Genomic DNA, 20,236 nt, shown 5'->3' on the forward strand with positions numbered 1-20,236 from the left:
CACAGCCTGAGCCAGGACCCCCTGTGAAGCCCAGGGCTCCAGTTCCATCCCTCCACCCCAGGGCGGCCCCCACCACAGACCACACTCACAGACCACAACTTCCTTGCAAAAACCCTCGGCTCACCCGAGGGCCAATGGAAATTTATTTATTTATTTTTTGTCCTTTCGTCTTTCCCCAAGTGGCTTTTCCTTGCAAAATGCCTGACATGACACCAGAGGGGGAACCTGGGAGTGGGGGGGGGGCAGCCCAAGGGGCAGCCCAGGGACTTAAATACAAGCTGGAGGGCAGGGCACAGGTTGGACAGGCGAGAGACAGCACAAGGGACATGGCTTCTCAGGTAGAGACCAAAGGTTTGTCTTTCTGCAGAAGCAGCTGTGTCAGAGGGCGGAGGAATCCTGGGCGAGAGGGAAGAAGTGGAGAGGCCCCCCAACCCTGGGTGGCACCCACATTCCCAGAGAAGTAGCGACAGAGGGTAAGGATCCGCCCTCACAGGCTCCAAGGGACGGACGGGGGGCGAATAAGCCAGACGTGCTGCCTCAGGGGAAGGAGGCGGTGCTGGCAGAGAGAGGGTTAAGGCTCGTGCCCAGCCTCTGGCTCGGTGGGCCTTCCGCCTCCGCCTGCCTTGGGTACAAAGGGGCACGGTGAGCAGGCAGCACACGGGCCTGGCTCTGGCAGGGCAGGGGGCGGCAGGAGCAGGCTCCCTCTGGGCTCAAGACACAGGCCCAGTGCAGCTGCCCGCCCACCTGCCCTAGATGTGCTCATACCCCACCGCAGGTGGACGGCTGGAGCTCTGAGTGCGGGAGGGGCGGGGGGCTGGGGAGAGGAGGCGGCTGGGCCCCTGTGGTCCCCACGCCCGTCCTGAGGTCCAGCCCAGGGCCCTGGATCCCAGGGCCCTGGATCCCCTGTTCCTATTCCTGGCCCCAGGTGCTGACTGCAGCCAGGGGCAGTAGAGGCCAGGGAGGCCCTCAGCTCTTGGGGAAGTGGGGCGGGTACAGGGGGAGCAGGAAGAAGAGTCAGGAGAGAGACCCACTGCAGCATACGTGGGGGGCGGGGAGACAGACAGACAGAGGAGCCCTCATCCCAAAGGTGTGTGGTGGGGTATCTTTTAAAGTCCCCTAGAGGCAGCAGCAGAGCAAGCCCGCACCCCCACCCCAGCCACAGGTCCTGGGTGTCCTCCCTGGGGGGGCCGGGGCTCAGGGCAGCAGGCAGATGGGCCAGAGGGAGATTGGGAGCCCAGGACACCCCCAAAGCCACAGATTCAAATGCCCCGGAGAGGGAGGCCCCTCCTGCCCCCTCCAGGGGCATCATCTGGAGAAGGTGCCCCCTCCTGTCCCACCCCATGAACCCCTCCTAGCAACAGCCACCACCAGCCTGCTTCACCGGGGTGCTGTCGATCTTGAGGTTGGGCCGCTCACCCCCCGAGGCTGCCCCGGGCCCCATCCGCTTTTTGATCTCGGCAGCCATGGTCATGAACGCCTGCTCGACGTTGGTAGCGTTCTTGGCACTCGTCTCCAGAAAGGGGATGCCCAGAGAGTCTGCAAACTCCTGATGTGGGGAGAGGAGAGAGGAGGTGAACGGTGGCAGAACCCGGCCCCCTCACCGTGGTGTGCCCAGCAGCCCGGCCCCGCCTGCTCACCTTGGCGGTGGTGTGCCCGGTGGCCTGGCCCTAGCCCGCTCACCTTGGCAGTGGTGTTGTCCACCACCTTCTTGGTGGTGAGGTCGCTCTTGTTGCCCACCAGCAGCTTATTGACATTCTCACTGGCATAGCGGTCAATCTCCTGGAGCCACTGCTTCACATTGGCGTAGGATTCCTAGAGGAACCAGATCAAAAGGTATTTTGATCCCAACTGCTACCCCTACCCCAGGCCTGGAGAACAGGGGCCTTGAAGGGAATGTGGGTGTCCTGAGCTCCCAAGAGGCAGGCGTGCTGGGCTCAGGAAGCCAGAGGAAGCCCCATGAGGCTTAGCTCTCCTGCCTGCCCAACTCTGAGACCCCAAAAGCCAGGGCCAGAGAGGCCCAGCTTCTCCTAACAGCCCCAACACCTAAACGGCTTAGGCCGAGCGAGGGCCAGCCAGCTCCTCCTGCAGCTGCTTGTGTCTCCCTAAGATGCAGAAAAGGCCTAACCACACGTGGGGAGCACATGGCATCAGAAGAAAGGCCAGAAGGAAGACAGAAGCAAAGGCTAATAGGTGAGCAAGAGTCACACAGTGGCCTTAAAATCCCATTCAGGCTGCAAACCTGGGAGCCCAGCGGCAGGTGGAGGACCCTCCCAGAGGAGGCCCTGGCCTAAGAGGGAGACAGGGATCCTGGGAGCGGGGCCTAACGTGCGTCCTACTTCTGGCACCAACAGCCTCCTCACTCAGCCCGGCTCTCCCGGCAGCCTGCCATGCCCCACCCCCCACTCCTGGCACGCCGACAAAGGACAGAACTTTTAGGAACAGGCTTGAGCTAGAGCCGCTTTCCCTTCTTAGGAGCCAGAGGTCTGATGATACCACACTGGGTTCAGACGTACACCTCCTGCCACATCCCAGGCTGGGCCCTGGGTTCAAATAATGGAACCATGCCTGGGCCCAGCCCTAAAGCACTCAGGGGACAGTGGGGGACCAGACTAGGACACACGCAAGGGCAAGACAGGGTGGCCAGCACTGTAGGGAGAGGAGGCAGGAGCTGGTGGGACTCCAGGACTATCTCAGCTCGGGGAGGTTACAGCTGACCTGTGCCTGGAGGGGTGAACTACCCCCATATGGGTGCTGGTGGGGGGACGGGGGAAGGTGCGGGGTGGGGGGGAGGCAACACGGGAGGGGTGTGGCATCTTTGGGGGAAGGGGAAAGCTGAAAATTGCTGGGACTCAGGCCCTGGGCAGGGAAGCAGAGGAAGAGGAGGCAGGCCCGAGCGGGGAGGGTCCTGGCCTGGCTGAATCTTGGACAACCAGCAGCCAGTGGAGGTTTCCTCAGGAAGGGGGCAGCAGGAGCGCACCGGGCTCTGGGAAGACAGTCCTGGAAGGAGTGCAGAGGCCGGATCAGACTGGCAAGAAGACGGAGACCCACTGGGGGATGGCTGGGATGAGCCAGGCAAGGAGGCAGGCGAGAGCACAGGATTTAGTGAGACGATCGTGGGCTTAGCCTCACCTCTGCCATTTACTGTATGACCCTAGATATGTCACCTGATCTCTCTGAACCTCAGTTTCCTCACTTCAATAAAACAGTACCTCCCGGTGGGGCTGTTGTGAGCGTGAGATAATGAATGCAGGCCTGTCTCATAACAAGTGCTTAATTAGCAAGAGCTGCTATTATCCTCATCACTGCTATTATTATGAGGGGACAAATTTGAGAGACGATAGGGGAGAACAGAGGGGCCCGGTGACTGCTGGGATGGGGGAGGGAAGAGTTTTCTGGTTAGGCCAACAGGGTTGCTGTTATAAAGATGAGGACGCAGGAGCCGATTCAGGAACAGAGTTAGACCAGCACAGGATACGATAGGTTTTGCAGACCATCCAGAGCTCTGTGGGGGGCCCAGAGGCAGGCTAGGGGCAGGCAAGGATGTGCTGGTAAGCAAAGAACCCTGGCTTCACAAACACCGGCTTTGCCTTCCCTGTCTGTGAAACCACAGGCAAGTAACTCAACGTATCTCCAAGCCTGTTTCCTCATCTGGAAAGCAGGGACCCCACCATTTAGTTCACTGGGTGAAACTGAAGGTGAGAATTAACACAGACAGTGCCAGCACAGTGCAGGACAGAGGAGGAGGTCCACAGTGAGGGCGTTTCGTTGCAGTAAACACAAAACAAAAGCCAAACCACAAGGCGGTCAGCATTGTGCAGGGGGGTCAGGAGGCTGGGGGCCGTAGGGAAGCACAAAATCTGGGGTGTGGGGGAGCAGTACCGGAGGGATCGGTAAAGTCACTGAAAAGAGAATCTAGGGCGGCAAGAGGTGGGAGAGCTGGAGACAGTCATTTTTTCAAGGAGAGGGAAGAGAACACAGTTAAAAGCCACTAGAGGTCAATCGTGGCAAAAACTGAAATGAGGTCACAGCATTTGGCAGTTAGAGGTCCATCGTGACCTCCGCCTGAGTGGAGCGCAGTTCACCCACAGCCTGTTGGCCAGGAGGCAGCACGAGTCCCTGGCGAGCTGCAGTCCAGCTGCCCCTTGGAGCAGGGACTCCTCCTGGCCTGGGGTTGATGTAAGTGTCTCCATGTCCCCAGGGCCTGACCCCCGTTAAGCAACAAAGTTTAAAAACAACAAAACTGGTAGAATCAGTAGGCACGGGCTTTCAGGCTCTGCCACTTGAGCAGCTACAGGGCCTAAGAAAGTCTTAGCACCCTGACCCATTTCTTCATCTGTGAAATGGGAATATAATCCAGACCTCTTTGGAATGATATGAGCATCAAAGGGCTGTGACAGAACCTGTGAACTGTAAGGCATGGCAGGACTGCTTCTCGCTGTTAACATCACCACTGCAGCTGCTGACATGTGACTCAAGTTGCCACAGCAGACTCTGGGCTCCCAGAACTCTGCTTGCACGGGGCCCAGAGCGCACAGCTCCTTTACTTCCTTGTGTAAGCCCCTCCCACTGCTTCACCACAGGGTCTTTGCCCAGGAGGCCATTTGCCCAGCACAGCAACCAATCAGCTGACTAACCCACCAAACAGAGGTGCCCGGAAGGTCTAGAATAAGTTTTGACAGGGAGGTGAGGCCTGGTTCTGCCAAGGCCCTGCAGCAGGGCCTGCCTGGGGAGGATCCATTTCTGCAGTTATTTGCCTCCTTGTGAAATAAGTCCAGGAACAGTCTCCTTTCCGGGCAGCATGAGGAAGAGAGGACGGGAACAGTAAAAAGAAGCAAAAGCCAAAGACCCGAGGCTGAGGAGGCAAAGGGGGGACAGTGAGCCCTGGACTACCTGGTCTGTGACGTCGTATACCACGATGATGCCGTGAGCCCCCCGGTAGTAGCTGGAAGTGATGGTCCGGAACCGTTCCTGACCAGCTGTGTCCCACTACAAGACAGTCGGAGAGTGAGCAGGTCAGCCCTGGGCTCCGTGCCTAGAGCCCCTCCCCTCTGAAGGCAGATGCCTCTGCACCGGGGCTCTGGGAGCAGCCACACTCACGATCTGAAGTTTGATGGTTTTGCCGTCCAGCTCAATGGTTCGGATCTTGAAGTCCACCCCGATGGTGCTGATGTAGCTCTCTGTGTATGTGTCATCCTGGAAGACCGGGGGCCAGGGAGATGGCCTGAGCAGACAGGTCTGAGGCCCATCTGGAAAACCTCCCTCTGGTTCCCTGCCCCACCTGAGTGCCTCACTGCTGAGCCCCAGTTCTCACACCCCAACCTGCCAGCCCTATGCCCTTGCTCAGTCAGATATGTTTCGGGCAGGTCCTGCCACTTCATCCCTGGTCTCCTGAGTCTTGCAACCACTCTTCTCTGTTGCCCCACCTCCCTCAGGCCACCAGCCAGGACCCTAGATGGATGGTATGGGAAGCTTCTTACTCACAGCAAACCGTAGGAGCAGGCATGACTTGCCCACGCCCGAGTCACCAATCAAAAGCAGCTTAAACAGGTAGTCACTGGAGAGAAAGGATGGGAAGATGTGAAGGACGGCAGGGAGCCCGCCTGCCATCACCCTGAAGTCACAACTACAGCATTCTCCCACACCACGAAGTGTGCCTCAGATTAGGGTAGTGAGGCACTCACAAGACCCTCCTGCAAGTCCCGGGCTGGGGAGGGCTGACCACACCCCATAACACAGCTGGCCCAAAGGGAAACATCTGAATTTCCACTTTACAGAGAAGAAAACAGAAGCACAGAAAGGAACGTGACTTGCCAAGGATCACAATCAGTCAGGTGACAGAGTTGGGTATCCCAGCCTGGTTCCTGATAGACTCCATGGTTTCGAGTCCAGTAGGGAAACCCTACTGCACTGCCCTGGGCCTGTACCTGACTGGGCAGCAGAGGCCCTAGAAGTGGAGGCCAGGGCCCAGCCTAGAACTTATGAACTGAATTTCTATGTAAAGAGCATGGTGTGAAGCCTCTAAGAAGAGAGGATCAGCAAGTGGCAATGATGGTTAGGTAGCATCTCTGACTCAATGGACATGAATCTGAGCAAACTTCTGGGGACAGTTAAGGACAGGGAAGCCTGGTGTGCCGCAGTCCATGGGGTCACAAAGAACTGGACACGACTCATAACTGAACAACAAAACGTATCAAGTTTACACTGGTGCCTGGCCCTGTGTTTCAAACTCATCATCTCATTTACACTTTACAACAGTCCACTGAAGTGAGTGCTTTTATTTCCAACTAATGAGGAAACCACACACCAGAGAACGGAAGCAACTTGCCCTAACTCACACAGCTGTTAACTTTAATACTGGAAACCAGGTTCAGACTCCAAAGTCTCGTTGAAAGCCTGTTGGTACCCTTCTCTGTTTCCCCTTATGATCCAGCTCAGAGCTTCACCCTTCCCCAAGGAAATGTGAAGTCTGGATCTGGAGAACAAAAAGGAAGTAGCAGAAGAGGAAGAAGATAATCGACACTTGGTGAAAGCTGTCAGTGAGAAGTCGAGGCAGAAACGCGGGCCACCTACCCGTAGGGGGAGTGACCAAGAAGTGAGGAGAGTTTGAGGAACAAAAAGAATCCCACTGGAAGGGTGGAAGCAAATGCCACATTCGTGTAAACTTCATCCGCAGGGTGACGGCGACGGGAAGGGGTGTGACAGTGGCGCCGGGGCTTGCGCAAAGGTGAGGGGAGGGCGGGAGGGGACCGGCCGCCGGGGGCGACCCGGCACGTTGATCCAGCAGCCCGGATGGGAGAGCCTGCGTGCGAGTTACCCAGAGGGCCAGCCTCCAGGAACCGGATTCCGGGAGGACCGGAGAGCAGAAAGTACCGCCCGACCTAAACGGCCCAAGTCTGGACCGAGACCAGAAACGCTGGTGACTGGCTCCACTATCAGGACTGTCGTCAGCTCCCCGATCTCCACTCTAAGGCAGCAGGTGGGGAAACTGAGGCCTAGAAAGAGCGGGGCTGCAGGGTCACCTGACCGACAAGGCCTGGTGGTGCCGGTGCCTCGGGCTCCAAGTGGTGCCCCTCGGGGTCGCAGTCTCCAGGCCCGTGTGCTAGAACTCGGGGTGTCGAGTCAGGGTCCTGGGGCCCCCGGGGGAGGGGCAGGACCCGGATGTGAGGGGGGGAGGTCAGCGGAAGAGGGGACCCGGATGTGGGGGCGCCGCGCAGCCCTGACCCGGGCCGGACAACCCCGGTAAGCGTACAGTCCCGTACTCGGGATCGAGGCTGCGCCGCACGGCGCGGGCGGGGCGCACTCACTATTCGGGGTTCATGGCGGCGGCGGCGGCCCGCTCGGTCGCTCCCAGTCGGCTCTGCTCCGCCTCCCGTTCCAAGATGGTGGCCGCTCCGCCCCAGAGACCCCGCCCGCGACGCGCAGGCGCAAACGTTCCCGACTGGGGCCTCGACGCATTGCTTCTCGGAACTTGTAGTCCCCGTACGTTGTCCAGCTCACTCCCGCCGCGCAGGCGTAGACCGGAGAGCCCGAATCTCCTAGCCCACGCCCCCCCATCGCCGCGCAGTGCCTTCTGGAGCTTGTAGTTCGCTTCCCAGACGCACCTGGGCTTAAGGACCGCACTCTGCAGCCTCACCGCGTCCCGGCGTTGGGATGCTCAGTTTAGTGCTGGGATTGGCGTTTCACGTCTGACAGAGGCATTCATCCTTACACTCCCCGCTTCCGGGAATATTAGTAAAAGTTCACTTATCAAGGGTTTTTGGTTAGGCACTTCTAACTCCCAGCCACAACCCCAGGAAAAAGGTATCACCCACATTTTATAGGTGAAAAAAATCGAGTCTCAGTAATTCGGCCAAGGTCAAATAGCTTGGTCAGGGATAAAACTCAATCAAAATCCATGATCTATAGAATCTCAGAGATGAAGGCTGCTAGAAAAAACTCCTGAATCTGTGGGGCCCCCAAACAATTCCGGGATAGGAGAAGCTTACTGGGCTCCAGCTGCGCGGAACCAGATGTGAACCACACACACACTCTCTCTCATACTCGCAGCCTCTCCCGACCCCACTCCCAACCTAGAGTCGTAGAGGCACTATGAGCTCTCGGTCTCCGCCCAAAACAAGCCCGGCTCAGAGTCAAACCGTCTTTATTTCTACAGCAACATTTGAAAATAGAGAGCGACCGCCTCACTTCCCAACTGGGGCAGCCCCTCCTGCCACGGGGGGCCATCACTGCCCCTCGCAAGAAGCTGCAGACGCGGGAGGCCTGGTAGGATGGCTCTGTGGGCGGTGCCCGGGGCGGGGTCAGGCCGAGCCTGGGCGGGGCGGGCGGGGCAGTGCATAAGACCCGGCTGCAGGGCAGGGCCCGGCGGGGAGAGGACGGGTATGGCCAGGCTTTCCGTCCTGGACACGGGGCGATGGCGGGTCCGGGCTCACCCCTTGGAGGCCGGGAGGAACGCGAGAAGGCCCAGGGAACCCTTTGGGGAGGCGCCGCCCCTGAGATGTGGAGCCAGGGAGATACCACCGCGCGGAATGGGGGTGATTAAGGCCTGGGCGGTACCACTAGAGAAGGGTGGGGTGAGGGGAGGCTGGACAGTACCAAGGACGGAGGGGAGGGGTGCGGCCAATAACTTATTTCTCTATATACAGAAGCAACGGCCGGGGGAGGGCTGGGTGCTGAAGGGACCGCAGGTGCTTAGTGTTCTTGGATCGCGGGTCTGCGGAGAGCGGGCCACTGAGTCTCTCTACCTTGGAGACCCTGCCCAACCCCTCTGCTGGCCCTGAACCTAGGGAAGAGGGGCCCTGCTGGAAGGAATAAATAAGGGGGAGAGCTGGAGCGGGCGGGCCCAGTCTCCAGGGCTCAGGCTAAGATGATAAAGGGAGAAGGTTACCCTGAGATTGAACAGAAAAGATAGGGGTCCTTGGAAGAGACAGGAGGGCAAGCAGCAGGCCCATGCGCAGGGCTGGGGTGGGGACAGTGCCGGTGGAGGCTCTGGCGAACGGCTGCCCCTTCAGGATTAGCCCACGAGGGAGTTTCGTCGGGAGAGGTCCATGGAGCTGGAGCTGAGGGTGCGGCTGTCAGAGAGGCCTGTGCCTCCAGACTGTGGGCAGAGGGGCAGGGGGCTCAGCCTTTGCTGCTGCCAGTCTGTGCTTCTCTGGCCACAGGGGCCCTGACAGCCAGAGCCCCTGGTGCCCTGACACTCCCACCCACCTCCACAGTCACTGTGTTTGCCGCCGGCCGCTCATAGGCAGCACCCAGCTTTCCCTCACGTTTCCCCCGGGTCCAGCCAGGCCTGGGATGAAGACAAGACCGGATGTGTTGCCGGATGAACAGACAGGCTTGAGCAGCTTGGCAGGTACTCATGCAGGCCCGAGGCTGGGGCCTCAGCTGCCAGGTGCTGACCACTACCTACCCGTACCTGGACTGGCTCTTCCACACTCTTGTTGAGAAAGTTGAGGGAACTGGCCCGCTTCATCCTGAGGGGAAAGGCCAGTCAGGATTTGCCCACGGAGGAACTCAGGGAGGACGGGGAAGGGTCAGGTTGGGGTTGGGGAGGTAGGCTTGTGGAAGGCAGACTGATGGGGGGATGGGATGGGGCTTGAGTGAGACAGAGTTCACCCTGGGTCCAGGGTTCAGCTGGGGTTGGTAGGTTGTTGGGTGGGTTCTTGAGAGATTCACCGGGGTGGGGGGCTCACCTGGGGTTTGGGGGCTCCTGGGGGCCACCCCCCTGCAGCTTCTTCACCAGCATCTCACTGCTGCGCCTCAGGGCATCCCGAAGCTTCCCGAAGGAGCCGCTGCGCCGCAAGGAGCCGCTGCCATCCTGCGGGGAGGCCGACGGGTTCGTCTCTGCCTCACCGGCTACACAGCCCCCTGGGCCAGCCAGCTGCTGGACTCACCCCGCTCCACTCGGCGGCAGGCCCCGCCTCCTCGAGGTCAGCCTCAGACCGAGGCCCCACACCCCCGGGCACCTCTCGGCTACCACGGCGGTCTCCACGCCCGCTGCCACCGTCCTTCAGAAGCTCCACCACCTTGGTCTGGCTTGCGGGGTCCAGGCCCTGAGCGGGCGCAGGGTGTATCAGGCGAGCAAGGGGCCCCGATCGGATTACACATCGGGCCACGCGGGCCCCTGCCCACACCCCTCGTGCCTGTCGCCCTACCTGCTTGCGGCTGCGGCTGGCACAGTCCTCCAGCGTGTGTGCGGCTTCCAGTTTGCCCTGGCGCCGGTACAGGGCCCCCAAGCTGCGCAGGGTGGTGTTGACCGTGGGGCTGCGGACGGGGAGCAGGGCAGTCTCTGACTCTGTGCACCCAGGAATCAGGGCCCACCCTGACACCCAGCCCCGCTGGCCCTGAGGAGCCTCTGGCCAACCAAAATGGAGCCCCTCTGGCGGGCGGGGCCCTGGTCAAGGTCCACCTAGGTTCACCTCTTTCTTGGGGGATCCCCTCAGGGCCCTAAGTGGGATGTCGCCCCCCAGGACTGAAAGCTGGGAACCCCGGGAGTGAGATCATCAGGTTTTCCCTGGAGGACAGAACCTTTCTGGGACAGGTGGGCTGTGACCTGGGCCTCGAAAGACGAGCTGACAGAGAGGAAGTGTGTGTTCCGAGGCTGAGCAGTATGGCATGTGGAGCCTGGCCTCGGCGCGCACCCACGATGCCACACCCCTCCCGCCTCTCTGCACTCCTCACCTGTCTACTTTACAGGCCTTGTACCAGCTGCCATATTCCCCATAGGGGGTGCTGTCCCGGCGCTTATCCTGGGGGAGAGATACACGGGAGGTGGGAGAAGGGCCCCCGGCATGCTCCCCACCTCGCCCTCTCTCCACGGATACCCGCCCCGGCCCTGCCCCATGGGGCTACCTTGCTCTCCTCCCGCTCCTCTGCGTGCATCCAGATGGGCTTGTTGTCCCCTGCAGGGGGAGAGGGGGCTGTCACAGCCTCTCATGTAGGCCTCTCCTGGGTGGACTGGACACAGGACTGGGGTTTTGGGTGGGGGGGTCAGGGGCACTCGAGAAGGACCAGGGTTGGCCTTTGTTAGATGAATGAACAGACAAGAAACAGACCCAAACATGACCGACCCTCTCCTGGAGTAGAGGAGTCTGGCCCAGGCCTGTGCTTGAGGAGCGTATGCCTGGGGGTCTCGGTGAGCAGACCCTTGCAGACTTCAGGACCCTGGCCCGAGATGGTGCTAGGCCCGAGCAATGGGCCGGGCTGAGGGGTCCGAGAGCAGGAAGTGATTGACCATCAAGGGCCAGGAAGGTGGCTTCGCAGAGGGGGAGACATTTGGGCCAGGCCCTCCCACTGAGCATGTGTTGCCCAGTAGAGCAAGGGGGAGAGGCTCAAAGCTGAGGGCACAGGTGTGCACAGTGCACAGTGAAGGCATTGCACGGATCCAGCCTCCTGGAGGCCGTGCGAGGGGGGATGTGTGCTCATGTGTGCGCACACATGGCTGCGGACCAGCCAGACCCCTGGCGCAAGGCCTGCCCGGCCAAGGTGTTTGCCATGGATGCTGGTGGCTGAGCCGGCCTGCACTGGGTGAGCCCCCGGCAGCCCTGCTCACCGCTGACAGAGCCGAACTCCTTCTCGTGAGCGCGGGTGAGGATCTCCTTGTACAGGGCCTCCGCATCCTGGTACTTGCCCTGCTTCAGGTAGCAGGAGGCCTGGAGGGGCAGGGCCCAGAGGTGAGCAGGATGGAAGGAACTGAGTTTTTTCCCCTCCTCCCGCCCCTCCGCCCCCCTCCTCCCGCCCCTCCGGCCCAGGACACCAGGTTGTTCTTGGTCTTGGCCACATTGGGGTCGTCAGGCCCAAGGCGTGTGGCATAGATCTCCAGCGCCCGCCGGTAGTAGTATTCCACCTCCTCGGCTTTGCCCTGGTTCTGGCACAGCAGGGCCAGGTTGCTCAGCTGCTTGGCCACGTCTGGATGAAACTTGCCCAGGACCTGGGACCAGAGGAGCCAGTGGCTGGGCTCGGGGCCGGCCTAGGGGCCCCCAGCCCACCTGGCCGGCCCTGCCCTGCCTGCTCCCACCTTCTCCCGGATCTCCAGTGCCCGCTTGCACAGAGGCTCAGCCTCCTTGTACTTGCCCCGCTTGCCATACAGGACCGCCAGATTATTCAGTGTTGCAGCCACCTAGAGGGGGGAGAACGGAGGCTCTGCACCTGGGCCCTGCTGGGACCTGGGAGCTTCAGTGGGGCGGGGAGGAAGCCTCACTCACAGCTGGGTGGTCCTTGCCCAGAGTCTTCTCGCGGATGGCCAGGGCATCATTGAGCAGGTGGGCAGCCTCCTTGTACTTGTTCTGGTCCCTAGGGACAGGTGCGAGCTGATGAATGGTATCCTCCAGCCCACAGCCCTCCTCCTAGTGGTCCCAGATCCCTGGGGTCACTCCTTCTGCCTGTTCTGATGAGTGAGCACGATGTGGGTATGACCCGGGGCACTGGGAAACGTGGTCAGCCCCTGCCCTCTGGCTTGGGGGGCTCTGCGCAGAAGCACACGCAGTGCTGGGGTATGAGCCAGACTCCCCCCACGTCCCGCCCTCACTGCCTCGTGCCCAGTGTTCCTTATGGTCTATTCCCCAGGGCCTCTGCTCCTGCTGCTCTTTCTGCCAACAAAACCTTCTCCAATCCCCTCACGTTTTGGGCACACTCAACTTTCACCAGAGACCCTCTTCAAGCCTCGGTGTTGGAGAGGCTGTGCCCCTGGCATGCTCGTGTGTTGCACCCCCCCAGTTATGTCCAAGCCTGTTTCCCACACTAGACTGAGGCACGTTCACGTGTGTAGCTCAGGCCCTGCTGTGAGCTCAGCCCTCTATGGGGACAAGATCCTTCTGTCTGTCACCCAGCTAGCTGCCTGGTGGAGCCCGAGTCCTGGCCCACTGCAGGCACCGGGGCTTTGTCATCCCCAGGAAGAGCGCTCCCACAAGTGACCGTGGTCGGTGGGGGCCTCACCGGTAGACCAGCGCCAGGATGTTCAGCATGGTGGCCACGTCCGGGTGGTCGTGGCCCGACGTCTTCTCCAGGTCCTCCAGGGCCTGCTTGCAGAGGGGCACGGCCACCTCATAACGGCCCTGGGAGGCGTACTGGATCACCAGGTTGTGCAGGGTGCGCAGCCGGGCCGGAATCTCATAGCCCCCGTGCTGGGCGGCCACATCGCCTCCTCCAGGGCTGGGGGCTGCAAAGCCAAGGTGGGGAGGTCAGATGTACTAACTACCCCCTGAACTGGGGGGTAGCTTTGACTGATCTCACGCGTGGCCCTGGGCAAGTCACTAACTGTCACTCTCTCTCACTTTCCCCATCTATAGAGTGGGTCTAGTCACGCCACAGAAAGAGAGGGTGGAGGCCCAGTTCCAGTACTTCAAGCTATGTGGCTCAGAGAAAGCCGCCTAGCCCCCAAGGGGAGCGTCCGCTCCTCATCGGCAGAAGGGAGGGAGGCTCTGATTGGCAAGGCCAGCACTGGCCTGGGGCTGCAGCCTGGGATTCAGCGCTGCGAGTGCGTCCTCCTTTAACCCTTGGGGGAGGCTCAGAGAAGAAAAGAAACTCTACCAGCGGTCACAGAACAAAGAGTGCAAGTCAGGGTTCGAACCGGGCCGGGCGGCTCCAGGGCTCTGAATTGTGATGCCTGCTTCTCATGGAACTTGAGGGGATGAGAGAAGCAACAGGTAAAGCCAGCCTTTTAAGGCTCAACCTGGGATGTTATGATCAGAAACGAGGCAGGGAAGCACCTGGCGGTCACCCAGACCTTGTTTCCTGTGACCTCTGGGTCCCAGGGACTGGTTCACCCAGCCTTCCTTTCCCACCCCCAGAGCCAGCCGCACCTGGGTTCTGCTCCTCCTCGCTGGGGAACAGGTCATCCAGAGAGTCTTTGGGGACGTCCCCCTTGTCCTCCTGGGGAGGGAGACAGGATGAGCGTCAGGGAAGGTGGGCAGCCCAGGGGTCAGCGGGCTGGGTGGGAACCGCGCCTGCTCCCTGGCACCTCCCCTGCTCCCGGCCCCGCCCCCCGCAGTGGCCTTGCAGTGGCCATGCCAGGGCTCACGTGGGGTGGGGTGTCCTCATCCAACTTGCGGATCTGGCTCATGAACAGCAAGTGCTGCTTCTCCTCCTCGAGCTGGGCCACGGCCTGCTCGCTGCGCTGCAGCTTCTGCTGCGTCCCCGCCAGCTCCTCGCGCAGCCACTGGTTCTCCTGCACCAAGCGCCGCACCTGGGCCCGCAGCTTCTGCTTCTCCGACTCCACGGCCCCCAGGTGGCTCGAGAGTGCCAAGATCACCTGTGGCAGACATCCAGGATGGAGGTCAGAGCCCTGTCCACCCGCCCAACACCCCGTCCAGCCTGGGCCTCCTGGGGCCCAGAGAAGAGCCAGGCCTGGGGGAGCTGCCAGCCTGAGGGTACCAAGTTCTCCCATTGAGGGAGTTTTGCCCCAGGGCCCCAAACAGACCACACACAGCCTTAGATCTGAACCCAGGAGGCTTGGGGATCCCCAGCTCCTTCCTTTTGCAGTAGGGACACCTGGGCTTCCAGGCTGGCTCTGCTAGACTCTGAAAGAACCCATCATCCCCTTTCCTGGGGCCTCCAGCTAGCCCTCTGCATCGATGTCCAGTTCCTTGCTGGGTCGTTCTGATCATGAAGAGCACTGACTAGGGTGCTGCCCATTCTCCAAGCTGGCCGCTCTCTTCCTGTCTCTCTGAGGAGTTGTACTCAAGCCCTGTAGCCAGAGCCACTAAACCACTGCCCCTGACCCAGGGCTAGTACTTTTCCAAAGATTCCTGAGAGATGGCTGAAAGGATACCAAGAGACCCCATCCTGACTTCTGCCCAGGGGCCACCTGCAGCTCCCAGGGAGGGAAGGAGTATGTGTCCTAAACCCCTGGTTTCCTGGGGAACCAGAGGGGCAGGGGAGGGGATCCAGGGGCCTCAGCTCCCACCCCTCTCCCCCAACTCCCTGACTCCTTTCCTGAGCTTCCAGGCTCTTCCTGCCTTGAGGCCTTGCTAGGTGCTACCCTTTCTCCATCTTTCATGGTCAGGGTCATTTCTGCAGTGAAGCCTCTTCCCTCTTATGCTCTCAGCCCCCGGAAAGCAGGGTACCTCACCCACCCCCCCACACCATTCTGTCGCCCACCTGTACCTGCCCTGGGAGGGTGCCCCGGTATGTTCATCTCTGTACCTGGCAGTCAACTGGCCAAGGAGTGAATGACCAACACATTGCCCTTCCAGAGGGCTGGAAGTCTAGGACCATGTGCTTTCTAGTTGACGAGCAAACACCCAAGTGACAGGTGTTTTCACAACCACTAGGTGTTTAAAAAAATTCCCTAAACAGCCTGGAAGTATATACAGCAGATGGTGTGATCCTTCTTTTAAAAACAAGGAAACCAAGATGATACCACCTGCGAGGACTCACGGAGCCAGGCAGTGTCTCAGCCAGGATCTGAGTGGGCCAAGACTCTTCCCAAGAGTCTAACTCCTTGTGCACCCCAGTGCCTCCTGGATATCTCCATCTGCATGTCATCCTGGCAGCCCCAGCTCCTCAAGAGGACCCAAACAGAACTCCTGATCCATGCACGCTGACTTCTCCTTTTTTAAAAAAACTAATGTATTTTTATATTTTTATCTCTTGGCTGCTGCACACAGCATGTGGGACCTTAGTTCCGCGACCAGAGGTTGAACCCATGCCCCGTGCACTGGGAGTGCAGAATCTTAACCACTGGAACACCAGGGAAGTCCCCTCCTCCTCTTAATTTGCTCAAACCACAAACCTGGGAGTTGCCCTTCTCCCTCTCCATTAGTCCATCCCCAGGCCCTGCTGGACCTACCTCCAGAACGTCTAGAACTCACCCCCTTCTTACTACCTTCATGGCCACCCCTTTACTCCAAGTCGCCATTTCTCATTTGAATTCCAGTAGTGGCTTCCTAACACCTGCTACCTCCTTCTACCCTGACCCATCCTTGTTCATTCTCCACACCTCAGCCAGAGAGAGTTTTTAAAGCCTAAGCCAGGCTGTGTCCTGTGACTGCTTAAACCCTCCAAAGGCTTCCTGACTTCCTAAGAATAAAACCCAGACTAATAAGGCCCCTGCCTTCTCCATAGACCTCTTCTGCCCCTCTCTCTTTCCTCATGAAGCTCCAGTCAGACAGGTCTTCTCTCAGTTCTCCCACCACGAGATCTTTTCTACCACAGGACCTTTGCACACACAACCTCTCATTCTCCTCCTTTTTCGTTCCGTCACTCAGGTCTTGATTTAAATGTCATTCCTTCAGAAGTGTAGCTTGACCAATAGATAAGACCTCCCGCCATACCTTTTTTTTGAGAATTCACTGTAACGTTAATAAATGTATGTGTCTCTGACTCTTCTCTTACTAGACTCGGCAGGGATCTTGTCTGTCTTGTTGGACCTGTATCCCTGGCACCTAACACATTTCCTGGCACACAGTAGACACTTGAGAACTTACCTGTTAACAAATGAATAAAAGAATAAATGAGGGGAGGGGTCCTTAAGGACTTCCTTTTTGTTTCCCTAGGCCATGCAGTCTCTGCTAGGTAGCAGAGAAGTCAGACGATCATCCTTCCCGGGCCCACGTGCATCTAGGGTTTCCAAAACCCATCCGTTTTTTCAACAGATATCTACCGCATCCTACCATAAGGCTCCAAGGCACTGATTCTTCCTTCCATGCTGATTCTGTTACTACACTGCCAGGATTCCTCTGGAAGGCTCCATCCCTCCCATGACCTCCCTCCTCAGCACCCCGGACCAGCCTACCTGGGCCTCCCCCAGCCCCAGCTCGATGGCCTCCAGGGAACGGCGCAGGAGGACACAGCGCTCCTGTGAGCCCGGCTCTGCCTCACTAGCTTCATGAGCGACCAGGGGAGCAAGAAGGGCACGATGCTCCCCGCGCAGGGTCTCTAGCCCTTGGATGACGGCCTTGGTGCCCAGGACGATCTCATCCTGGCTCAGCTTCTCCTCCCGAGGAAGCACCATCGTGGCCATGGCCGTGCCTCCTGTGAAGGCGAGAGGGCGGGCAGGGGGTGCCGAGCCTGGGGCCACGCCGCTGTCCGCCCCGGATTAGGTAAACACCTAGGGCCCCCCGGACGCCTGGGTCCCCCGGGTGCCCGGTCCCCCAGGTAGCAGCCCGCACCGTGCTCGCGCTCGGCCTACAGGGGGCGCGCTCTGCTCGTCTCGGCCCGGGAGACGCAATGCGGTGCGACCCGCGAGGCTGGACCCGGATTCGGCCCAGACCACTGGCTCAAGGCCGGCTTAGGCAACCCGGTCTCTGGGCTTCCCCGGAGCCTCCCTTAGAACAGAAGGCGCCAGAGCACGATCCTACTGGGATCGTGGGGGGTTTACTTCCGTGCGGAGACACCAGCCCCTCTGAGAGATCCGGTCCCAGCTCCCTTGGGCAGCGCCCCTTCCCCAACAGGCAGGCCGAGCCACAGAGCCCTCCTCCCGGGCAGGCCGACCCTGGGGAAACGCTCCCGCTAAGAAGCTGAGATCGCGGGGTTCCTCGTCCCCTCCCCGCCCCGGCCGCGCCCACGACGACGCCTCCCCATAGGCCAGCATGACATCTTGCGGACCCCTCCCCTGAAACCTCCCGACCCCGGTCATCCAGGACCGCGCCCCCTGCCCGCGGGCCGGCCTGGTCCTCTCACGAGCCGCACCCCAGACGACCCCTCCCCTAAGGCCGACCCCGAGCTCCCTTCCCGCAGCCCGATCGGCCCGCGCGGACCTCAGTCTCCCGCTCGGGCCCGCCTCCCGCTACGGCTCCGGCTCCGGCTCCGGCTCCGGTGCCGCTTCACCCGGACCAGCCGCCGTGAGCGGGTCCCGCCGCCTCCATCCCGCCGGCCTTCCCAGCAGTCCCTGCGCTGCCTTAAAGGTGAAGCCAGTACCTTGGCGGCGTCGGAGGGGGCGAAACACTCCTTTCGGCCGGCAGGCTGCCTTAAAGGAGCACGCCTGCGGGGCCCACTCCAGGCCAGTGGGAGGGGCCCGGGGCGTGGCCGTCGGGGACGGGGCGTGGTCACCGAGGCATGGGGCGTGGGCTAGCCCGGAGAGTGGGTTCCCCGCCGCCGCCGCCTCCCAAGTACTTGCGGCCTCAGAGTCGTCCGCTGTAACCCGCCCCGAGGCCGCGGGAGTGTGGACTGGCTGGGGAGGATGTGTACCTGAATTTACCTTGTTCTGCGGCCAGAGAGGACGGCGGGAGAAACTGAGGCCCAGGGAGAAGGCCTGGCCTCCTCAGAGTCCAGATCGGGACATTTGACATTTATTGGCTTTGAATGAGGTGAAGTGCCACTTTCTGAGCGCTTACTGCGTGCCGCGCGCTTGGATGCCTTAAGTGCATTTAACGCTTACAAAGACCGAATACAGCGGGCACAGTGTCACAGATAATAATCCTACACTCATTTGTCTCTAATCGGTGGTTAGCTGCTAAATCGCTTCAGTCGTGTCCAACTCTGTGCTACCCCATAGACGGAAGCCCACCAGGCTCCGCCATCCATGGGATTTTCCAGGCAAGAGTACTGGAGTGGGGTGCCATTGCCTTCTCCAAATCGGTGGTTATGCCCCACCCAATTCCTTTGGAGCTGTCCTTGTTCCATGAGGTGGTTCCTGGCATCTTAGGGCCGCTTCTTGGGAGGAAGAAACAGAGGCTTCCGGCTGTGAAAGAGAAAAAGGTGACAAGGGGCAGCCAGGCATTGGCAGAAACACTCTTGACCCTGTGGGTGAGCACCACCACGAATGCTGTGGGCTGGACAATCAGGACAAGGTGATGTCATTCAGGACTCAGGTGAGACGTCATCTCAGAGAGCCCTCCCCTGATTCCCCACACCCTTATGTAGAGCAGCCCTCCAGCCCATCTCATGCACCCATCAGGCCAAGATCTGCATGTCTTGTTCATTCCCAGAGAAACTGGCCACCACATGGCAACACTCAGTGAATGTTGGTTTTTTAAGAAGGGCGCGCCTGTTGGCCCAGGTTTAGGCCTGGCACTCTGCAGCCCTGGGTTGCTGGCCACTCTGGCCTTGCCTCCACTGCTTTCAGGTCGGCATCTCTAGAAGAGACCCCTCTGAGAGACAGTACCTGCCCAGCAAGGCCTGGCACTGGTACCCGGGGATCTGGGGTGTTCCTCTTGAGTGGGGGGTGCTCAGACTCTACCAGGTTCAGTGTCCTAATGGATGAACCCTGTGAGCATCATCTCTGACAGATGTTCTGACGCCCCCCAGCTCAAGTATGTTCAGTGACAGCAAGTCAGTACAGTCTGCGGTGAGCTCTAAAGGTCAGCAAGGTTTTCCTTCGACAGCCCCCTCCTTCGACAGTGTCCCACTGTGGACACTGCTGCCCACACCAAACTAAAGCTCTGTCCAAAGGAAGGATGGCTGCTCCCTTTTGCCCAAAAGATGGTAGAGTGATGGTGCCCCACCCAATGTTCCCGTGCCTGGCCAGACAATCCAGGACCCTTCACCCACTCCTCCCCCCTCCCTCCTCCGGATTTCTCTTTTTCTGGGTGTGGCTTAGCATGTCCATCCAGACACTGCTCAGAATATCGGGCTCAGTCCAGAGCGTGGGGATCCAGACCGGAAGGGAGATGTGCAGAGAGCAGAGGGCCAGTCCACTCCCAAGGAGCACACCACCTGTCCACCGTGAAGCTGAAAGTCAGGCTGACTTCGACAGTCGCTGGACCATGTCTTCTCAGGGTGAGCTTGTCAATTAAAACCCTAGATTGCGCTCATCCTGGTTCTAGCCAGCCAGGTTCTTCTCCCCCATCCTGCGCTTCAGTGAGTGATTTTTTTTCCCCCAGTGATTTTTAAAGGGAATTGTTACATTCAGATGATGCAGCATTCAAAAGGCAGGTACAAGATGCAGTGGAATGTGGCTCTCTCTCACTGACCACCACCCTCAAGTCACGCAGGTCCCGTCCCCAGGAGCACCTGCTGTTATGTCTCTTGTGTCCATTGATTGCATGTTTTGCCTCAATGCAGAGCTTGTGTTTATCCTCGTCAGTTTCATAGGGTCAGTTTTCCTCCAGGGCCCTGCAGGTTGGCGTCTTTTGCCTTCAGGGTCTTTAGCCAGCACATCGGCCCTACCTCCTGGGGTCACACTGGCTGTGGTGTGACAAGCCTGCCTCTCTGCAGAGAGACTTCCATCAGACCATAACTACACTCCCAGCTGGCTGGCAAATTCACAGGGAGGAAATGGGATCTGGAGCCCAGGGCAACTTTGCTGTTCTTATCAAGGCTTTGTTGTTGTTCAGTCGCCCATTCGTGTCCAGCTCTTTGC

The 20,236-nt window shown here is 59.7% G+C and overlaps 2 protein-coding genes across 10 annotated transcripts; both read right to left on the bottom strand.

The window, feature by feature from the left end:
• Positions 1 to 99: 99 nt before the first annotated feature.
• RAB1B (RAB1B, member RAS oncogene family) lies at positions 100 to 7,376 on the bottom strand. The gene is made up of 6 exons (XM_086384784.1): positions 7,305 to 7,376; positions 5,482 to 5,554; positions 5,098 to 5,193; positions 4,891 to 4,986; positions 1,681 to 1,812; positions 100 to 1,546 (listed from the first exon to the last, which is right to left on the bottom strand). Exons 1-6 carry the CDS (start codon positions 7,316 to 7,318, stop codon positions 1,352 to 1,354), a joined length of 606 nt encoding a protein of 201 aa, XP_086240910.1. The 5' UTR covers positions 7,319 to 7,376; the 3' UTR covers positions 100 to 1,351.
• A 747-nt stretch (positions 7,377 to 8,123) lies between these two features.
• Positions 8,124 to 17,972, bottom strand: KLC2 (kinesin light chain 2). Of its 9 annotated transcripts, none has more exons than XM_086384776.1 (16): positions 17,854 to 17,972; positions 16,730 to 17,018; positions 14,015 to 14,245; positions 13,797 to 13,866; positions 12,931 to 13,153; positions 12,201 to 12,288; positions 12,014 to 12,115; positions 11,753 to 11,926; positions 11,549 to 11,648; positions 10,849 to 10,898; positions 10,678 to 10,745; positions 10,152 to 10,260; positions 9,891 to 10,049; positions 9,690 to 9,814; positions 9,413 to 9,470; positions 8,124 to 9,094 (listed from the first exon to the last, which is right to left on the bottom strand). In XM_086384776.1, exons 2-16 carry the CDS (start codon positions 16,955 to 16,957, stop codon positions 9,011 to 9,013), a joined length of 1,869 nt encoding a protein of 622 aa, XP_086240902.1. In that variant the 5' UTR covers positions 16,958 to 17,018; positions 17,854 to 17,972; the 3' UTR covers positions 8,124 to 9,010. The 9 variants fall into 9 exon arrangements, with proteins under 9 accessions (XP_086240902.1, XP_086240898.1, XP_086240900.1 ...); XM_086384772.1 differs by having other exon boundaries at positions 9,407 to 9,470; XM_086384774.1 differs by having other exon boundaries at positions 9,407 to 9,470; positions 16,730 to 16,968; positions 17,854 to 17,941.
• Between the last annotated feature and the right edge of the window lie 2,264 nt (positions 17,973 to 20,236).

Source organism: Bos grunniens, chromosome 29 (assembly GCF_055505025.1).
Source record: "Bos grunniens cultivar Pamir isolate PY7600 chromosome 29, Bosgru_T2T1.0, whole genome shotgun sequence".
In the NCBI taxonomy this organism is placed as follows: Eukaryota; Metazoa; Chordata; class Mammalia; order Artiodactyla; family Bovidae; genus Bos; species Bos grunniens.

Excerpts from the sequence above, each read along its gene's own strand:
- RAB1B (XM_086384784.1), bottom strand. Across the intron at positions 4,987-5,097 it reads AAACCATCAAACTTCAGATC|TGGGACACAGCTGGTCAGGA; the intron begins GTGAGTGTGGCT and ends ACTGTCTTGTAG. Across the intron at positions 1,813-4,890 it reads TATACGACGTCACAGACCAG|GAATCCTACGCCAATGTGAA; the intron begins GTAGTCCAGGGC and ends TGGTTCCTCTAG.
- KLC2 (XM_086384772.1), bottom strand. The coding sequence starts at position 16,957 with ATGGCCACGATGGTGCTTCCTCGGGAGGAGAAGCTGAGCCAGGATGAG. Across the intron at positions 10,261-10,677 it reads AAGGCCTGTAAAGTAGACAG|CCCCACGGTCAACACCACCC; the intron begins GTGAGGAGTGCA and ends CCCCGTCCGCAG. Across the intron at positions 9,095-9,406 it reads AAGAGCCAGTCCAGGTACGG|TCTGGAGGCACAGGCCTCTC; the intron begins GTAGGTAGTGGT and ends CTCTGCCCACAG.